This window comes from Drosophila elegans, unplaced genomic scaffold, assembly GCF_018152505.1.
Source record: "Drosophila elegans isolate 14027-0461.03 unplaced genomic scaffold, ASM1815250v1 contig_208, whole genome shotgun sequence".
NCBI lineage: Eukaryota > Metazoa > Arthropoda > Insecta > Diptera > Drosophilidae > Drosophila > Drosophila elegans.
Window position 1 is genome coordinate 8,082,633 of NW_024545578.1, and position 7,956 is coordinate 8,090,588.

Consider the following 7,956-nt stretch of genomic DNA (forward strand, 5'->3'; position numbering starts at 1 on the left):
ATCCCGTGGTGCTGACATGGACATGGTTTTCTCCTGCTGCTCGGGCCTCCACTATATAGTATAGTATTTATAAAGGAGTGACGCAGCAGTGACCTGCCCCCGCCTGCCAATATGTTTCCATTGAACTGCAAATGGCGGCAGATGTTTTCCAAGCGCCCCAACGTAGTTGTCGCAAGTAAAAATTGACGAAATTTATGTTGAAATTGTCAGAGCAGAAGGCGAGTTTCGTCACCTCCCCGGGAGCAAGATGTGGATATGGATTCGGAGATGGGTGCACGTGGCTGTGTTCAAAACTGAACCATGGTAACGTCAATCGCAGCTTTTGATATCTCTTCCCCAACTTGACCATTTCATAGGTTGCCCTGGCTACACAGAAACCCCAGAAACCCCAAAGCAAATACACACATTTGTGGGGACGGGAGCCCTTTTATTCAGTTTTTTGTCCCATTGTTTTCCATTCTATTTGACCACACAACGTGCAATTGTCAGCAAAAACAGCACCATCGAAGTATTTTATGCACTTTCATTTCATGGTCAGTTGGCGTTATGGTTTCGGGTCGAGCAACATGTGTGGCCAATGGTTTGCACTTTGGGTAGATTTCTCTCATATTTCCCCAAGAAACTCCTTTGAATATGGGAACACAAAAGATAAATAGAAATAGCTTAATATTCGTATCAGTTTATTTTCAACTGGCAACAGATATGTAGATAAATGTTTTAAATTGTGAAATTATAGCTAAACTAACTAGTAAATAACTATTTATTGAAACAATTTTGTTCCAAAACCGATAAGTCCTTAAGTTATAAATATTATTACGAACTGTTAGAAAATTAAATGTTTTTGATAAAATAATTAAATTGAGATTGTCTTTTTTTTAGTTTAAAGAAATATTATGGGTTAAAGAAAATCTTTATTAAATGTTAATGTTTTAAATTATATTTATATACAAAGTTATTAGTTTATTGTCTGATTAGGGACACTAAATAATTTAAGTTGTTATATTGAATATTATCTCTATATCATTCAATTCAATGATATTTTCTGTTAATATAATGCAACATACAAATGTATTTATCTGCGGGGCTTGTAAAACATAAAGCATAATTCTTTGCAGAATTCATTTGATAACAGCAAAATAATTGTTTGGATTTTACTCAACTTATCCTAATTAGCTCCCCAATTTATACAGCGTTAAACCACTATATAGTTCCAGTGGAACCACAGACGAATTGCTTATTATGCTGCTCATGGAAGCCGCTTAGTGGCGTGCGTAGGTGAGTGCTTTTTATTGCACAAATATTTGCTGTTCGCGTATACGATGGCGAACAAAAAGGCACGCGACTTTGTACCAGCGCCGAAAGTATGCAGACAATGTGCAAACATCCATACACACACTCCCCCACATCGTACACATAGATCTATGTGCATGGAAAAACTAATTTTTCATCAGCAAAATAAAAGAGAAAATTGTGGGTAAAGCGGAAGGGCGGGATAGCAGGGATGCAGCTTCTGTTGTTCACAAAACAAACGATATTTTAACGCCGCTTTGTAAATGCGCGAAATTTTGTAACAAACAAAATAAAATGCCGGAAGTATCGATGCGTGCCCAGCGGTACACGCCCCTATTTTTTTTGCCCGCCCCTTCCGGTTGAGGGGCCTGGGATCCTCGTTTTATGTAACACATATTTGAGTCTATTAAAAATGCGTTTAAAATTCTTTCTGTGGTTTTACGGTTAAATTGTTAAATTCAAATAAAATTGATTTTTGTTGGCTTACACCACGAGCAGTGTGTGTGCGGCTGTGTGTGTTGTGTTGTGTGTAAAGAGCCCTGCGTTCACGCGCATATTGCGAATTTTTGCTTCAATGCATAGTTGGAAAATTAAATGCAAAAAGGTTTACAACTAACCGAGCTATGCGGCACAACAAAATCATTTGCAAAATGAGGGCTACATGTGATCGAAATGTTTTCCCTGGCTCCGAATTCTTTCGCCGGTATGCGGATTAGTCGAAATTCTTTCGTTTCCCTGAAGTAGGATTACTTTAAATTCTGTAAAATGCTCATTATAATGATTTAATTAAATAAAAAACTGAAAAAATAATTCAAGTCTTGTAATTCTTGGAGTTTATTTTAAAAATATATAAAGCATAACAAGAATCCTTTATTTTTAAAGTTAAGATAATTCTATTCATTTTAGTTAATTCAAATAAAAATATTAAAATCATTATTATTGACAATTATGCTATTTTATATTTTTATGATTTAAGACTATTAAACCATGAGACACTTATGTTATTATTTTCAACAAGTGTAAGCAGTGTTAGCTTTTAATTTGGAATGTGGGGGTTTCATATGACACATGTCAAGGATGCGTCATGTCATGGTCAAATATGTTAGTTGTGGCGATGCTTGGTTGCATATCGTCGATTACAAGATGGAACGCCGGACGGAAAATGCCTCGAAAGTCGTGTGAAAAGTGCCAGTCAGTAGCTAACAGCTGCACTTTGGTGGGCCACTGGTGGCTGGGCTTCCTCAATGAAACATGCAACGTAATTTCCATGTGGGTAACCAGCAATTTCTGGCATGTTACATTTTTCAACATCAACAACTCCAACAATATGGCGGCGCTTCCGCTTTGCAACTTCCCGCATGGAACCGCTTACACACTCACATCCACATCCACAACCGTATCCTCGTTTTCGTCCAGGAATATGCAGTCAAGCGCAAGCACTACAAGAAAAATTGTAAGTGAAGCGAATAAAATGTTATTTTCTAATGCTCGAAGACACAAACAAAGCCAGTAACCGGAGGCAAGAATGGATGGATGGGTGGCTGGGGAAAACGGGGAAAAAATAAAGAAATGGCAAAGCGAAATCAAGAAAAATTGTTTAGTTCTTTCGCTTCACTCTCGTGCTACCAGAGAAAAATGGCCTGGCTGCTCTACTTGGGGCTTAATCCATCTTAGTCTAGTCACATCCACTACTAAGGATATGGATGAGGATGAGGATGAGAATAAGGATGGGGATGACGACAACGAGGACTTTGAAATGTTGCCGGAGCTCTCAGAGATGGAGTGCAAATGTAAACAAAAAACGAAATTATTCTGCAGCATTTGTTCACCCGCCTGCTTTTGTTTTTTTATTTCTATTTTTTTTTTTGTTTTTTAAAGCGCTTCATTTTTTTGTGTGTTCATGCGAAAGCGCCTTAAGTTATGCTGCCATTTTTTTCGTTTCCTTTCTGCTGTTCGCAGCTTTCTTCTATTTTGAGCAATATTTTTTGTAATAATGTTGCCTCGCAGCGAACGCGGCTAAATGAAATGAATTGTGAAAAATGTGCTCCAGCTTCTTTTCTTCAGGTCCTTTGACTGTTGGTGGCTGTTTGGTTGGTTGGGCGTACCAGTGGGTGGCTTTTTTTCAGTGGTTGAGCCGAGCTGGCCGCTTTCGAACTCAATTACATAAGCGCAGCAGCGTGCACACACAGTTTGGCAGTTTGTAATTTTCGGCAAATGGCAAGTCACATTGCCGGGGCTAAGTGGAACCAAACAAAAAAAAAAGAGAGCTTCTTTGCTAGCCCCGGTCCAAAATCACGTAGAATGTCAAATTGCTAAACGTCAGAGGGAAAATGGCGCGTTTGTTTTGTCGGCACTCTCTCTTGTCATTCGCTTCGCCTTATCTACTATTTTAACGCTCAAGTATTTCTGCCTCTCGAGCCCCCCGATTCCCAATACACCCACTTTTCCACAGCCCCTCGACATTCAAAGCACACAACAAAAATGCCAACAATCCAAAGTTGAGTTTTCTTTGGAATTTCTTGGCGTTTCTTTTTTTGCTTGCTCCTTGGCTCAGTTTACTTTTTTTTCTCCTTTTTTTTTTGTTTTTGACATCTCTGCTGGGGAGGCAACATGCGCGCGCCACAATGACAATTGCTTACTTGTGTGTGTGTGGGTGGTAAGTGGGTGGTGGGTGGATGGGGGTTTCGCAGCGTGGGGGTGGCACTGCCACAGTTAACATGTAACTTCAACGTCAAGTCAAACGAATGTTGTCCTCGTCCTCGTCGCCATTTTGTTTTTTGCCAATGCCAACGTACAGAGAAAATATCAAAAACATCAACATTAGATAAAAACCATTGCACAATTAAAAATGTTTTTGAAAATATCAAGAAACCTCATGAAAATCGTGTCTTTGAAAATAAACACTTCAAGTTAACTATAAATTTAAATTTAAATCTTAATTTTTATTTCTATCAAAGAAAATTTTATTATATTAACATTGTTCGCAATGGTTGTCGTTATTTGTAAAAAGCTTAAACCACTTTTCGTCGAACTTGTTACAAATATGAGCCATAATTTTCCACAGTGCACTGCTGCTTTTTCATGGCTTTCATGACTTCTGACTGCTCTCGTCTCGTCTGTGACTCTTATGGCCCTGTTTTGTATGTTTGTGGAGCTGCGTTCTGTTACGCATTCCGTTGGTATTCTACCATTAATACTTGTCTACTTAACGGTAAATTACAGACATTAAACGCACGCACACACTAACGCACACTCACGCACAGTCAGTTCCCCATCCGTGCCAAAAAGAGTGTGTGCGTGTCTGCCTGTGTGTTGGTAACTGGTGGGTGATGGGTGGGGGGACACTCGGATGTGCTTATTTGTTGTCAGTACGCGTCAAACATTTGAAAACATTTATTTTTGCCCCATACGAATACTTCAATACTCGTAAAGCTTTAGCCAGCTGACAGCTCGTCGCCAGTTGCCAGTTGTCAGTTTATTTTTTGCCCATCCTCAGGATCCGCAGATTCCCTTTCCCAGCCGTAAACTGAATCCTGATAAATGGCTGGGAGTCCTCTATTTGTCCTCGTTCGTTGCGTTAAGCCAAGCATTTTACCAGTTTTGAAAGTTAACAAAAATTCGAAAAACGAAAAAAATATCATAAAAATAGAGGAATTATATAACTAAAGCTATTGATAGGTAAGATATTGATAGAAAAAGGTTTAAGTTGTAAAAAAAAGTGATCTTAACATGCAAATTTTATAGGCAACTTAATATTATATCCAATTGGCCTTTTAAACAAAATCCTTGACCATACATCCAATTATATTTATATATCGTTAAAAGTAATCGAAATGGCAAGAACATCTCAAACTAGACCGAAATTTCCAAATTCCAAAAAAGTGCTGAGACGCAGCCAGATATTCATTTTTATTTAATTCTACTCGAGTTTTCTCTTATGCGGGCAAGAACGTAGAATCAAGAAAAGTAAAACAATACCAAAAATCAAACACACAGAACGGCTGAAAGGTGATGCACGTTTCCATCTTCAGCATCCTGGGCAGGACCAAAGCCAGGACTTAAGTGGGCGAAACGTGGGAGACGGGAGGACTTGTAAAATACTTTTGTGTAACTTTGGCTGAAAACTTTATTTTGTGTATTATATATCCTGTTAACAATATACTTCAGTGCTGTAGCTGCTACTTCTGCTGCTGCTGCTGCTGCTGCTTCAAAGGAACAACAAAGAACAAGAGTCACTTAGCACTGGAAGGATATGTGTGTGTGTGTGTGTGTGTATGAACGGGAGATCCTGCGAGTGAGCAAGTGTATGTGTGTGAGTGCGGTATCCGTTAGCCAACAGCCTAAGTTGGTTTGTCTCATGAGCAGCGCCGAATGCTTTCAGCTTTCTTTTGTTTAAAATTTGGTTTGTGTCAGCAACCACACGAACGCACACAAAAGCCAAATTGTTTTAAAAGAAAGTCAAAGGTCTTTGCAGACAAACAAGAAAGATGGGCGGCATGGCAAATAGGTGGCTCGGGCGGACAAAACTTTTTCAAACTAAACAACTCATGCACATTTTTCGGCCTCGCTCTGAGCGTGTGTGTGTGTGCGCTTCTGTTTGCCTGTGTGCGGTTGTTGGGTGTGTGTGCATGTCTGTGAGTGCGAGTGCTCCACACTTCCGTTTCCGTTGCCGTTTCCAATACAAGTGCAGTTAAGACCCCACACACATACGTATGCTAATTTTTTGCCTGCCTGTTCTGCCGGTTATTTTGAGGAAATTTGCATTAGTCCTGCCGGAAACTCGGCGCACATTTACATATTTCACTTGAAAACTTCTTCGTCTGCAGAGGGAAACGAAAATCTTCTACTCCCGTTTATCGAGTCACTGGTTCCGATAAACATTAAACCGCTTCAAAGAGATAATTAATGTCCTTTTAAGGTTCTAAGTATTAGCTAATAATATAAAAGCAAAAATAAACTTTTGTGAATTTTGGGAATTATTTAATATACGCATACTATTATATGTATTATTTTACAATTAAAACTCTTACCGAAATTTTTACAGGCCTATTTCTGAGCCTTTATTATTTAATATTGTCATTTGGTATTGTATTTAAAAATACTTTTTTCTGTACTGAGGTTGATTTAATCTTATTTTAACGATACTTATAAATGTTTAATTTTTAGGATTATTTCATATCAGTTCGGAGCTCCAATTTATTTACATTTAAATGTACTTTTTTAAAATAGGTTTATGAAATAATATTAGATACAACTTGAATCCATTATCCACAGAGTTATCTAACATATTTTATTTTATATATTACGACAATTACGACATGTTTTAAATTTTTGCATAACTTAAATTGAGTTTAACAAGTTTTCCCTTTAAGAATTTCGTAAGTAATTTGCCTAGAATATTTAGTTAATGAAGCCGTTTAAAAACATCGCACTTAGCCAGCTTTATTGGATCGCTTGGATTTCAACCCTCCTTCGTAGGTATTCCGATGATGCCTTCGCTTTAAGGAGTGAACACAAATCACTGAATGGGGCAGCCGGCAAAAGACCATAAATACCAAATTGACACTATTACACGGTCATTCACAGCACCACCCCCTGAACCACGCCCCCGAATCCAACCCACCGCCTGTCGACCGTCGCCTACCTGTATGTTCAGTTTTCACAGCCGGCAAGCGCGTGTCTGCCTTAATGGACACCTTCCAGATTAATTGCTCCCGGCAACGTCGGCGAAACGACGATGGCTACCACATGAACCGCAAAAAGAACAAAGCATTAAGCCCAAAAACGGCCTCAAAAAGGGGGACGGGCGGGGGAAGGTCGTGTGTTTAACCAGTCAAAGTCACGTGTCAAATAAAATGTCAACAAAACAATTGAGTTATTTATTTGGGCATCATTTCGCCGAGGGCGGCAGAGCGTTTAATTTTGGCCGCCCACCGGAGCCTGAGGAGCGTGTGCTGCGTATTTAAAAATCCATTGGCGGTCATTCGACTTAAGCCGAGAGTTACTTTGTCAGTCCGGCGGCTCAAGTGTTGAGTTCATTGCAATGCATGGCGTTCGACAATTTTCGGGACGGCCACAGACACCCCTCCACTGGGAAAAACACAGTGGTTTCGACATTTTATCAGAATTTTCTGTAAAAAACGTTACGTTAACCTTGTGAAAAAATTGAACTTGGCTTAAATAATTTTGTACATTATTAAATAAATGTTTAAAGTTAAAAGTCAATTGTATAAAAAAGTTTTAATTTATTTCCGTTAATTTTTAAATTGTAAAATAAAGACAACATAGACCATTTTTTATTTGAAATTTGTCTTGAGTGTTCCCGTTAAATTAAATAATAAAATTCCTTCTTTAATTCACAGATCCAATTTTTTTTAATACAACAAATTATTGCAATAAATAGTAAAGCAGTACTAGTTTTCCAGTGTAGAAGAGGGTCTTCAGGTTCGCTCAATTGACACGTGCCGGTCGCATCGTGGAGGATATGCTCGCACTGTGGATGTGCTCCTTGTGGGCTGCTGCTAAATGATTTTCTAGTTGCCAGGCAGCAGGAGCATGAGCAGGATTAGCTGATGACGGGAGTGTCGCTGGGAGTCCTGGGACGAGTAATGCCCTAAGCCGAGATGCTCAATTGAAACGAAAACGATATTTGCACAGGCCCGGCCG

General features: G+C 39.0%; 1 protein-coding gene across 1 annotated transcript; it reads left to right on the forward strand.

The window, feature by feature from the left end:
• The first annotated feature begins 4,371 nt into the window (after positions 1-4,371).
• LOC108146676 lies at positions 4,372-4,536 on the forward strand. Its single transcript, XM_017272729.1, has one exon. The coding sequence runs from the start codon at positions 4,372-4,374 to the stop codon at positions 4,534-4,536; it is 165 nt and encodes a 54-aa protein (XP_017128218.1).
• The last annotated feature ends 3,420 nt before the right edge of the window (positions 4,537-7,956 follow it).

Bases quoted from the DNA above. Each gene is read 5' to 3' on its own strand.
- LOC108146676 (XM_017272729.1), top strand. From the start codon at position 4,372: ATGGCTTTCATGACTTCTGACTGCTCTCGTCTCGTCTGTGACTCTTAT.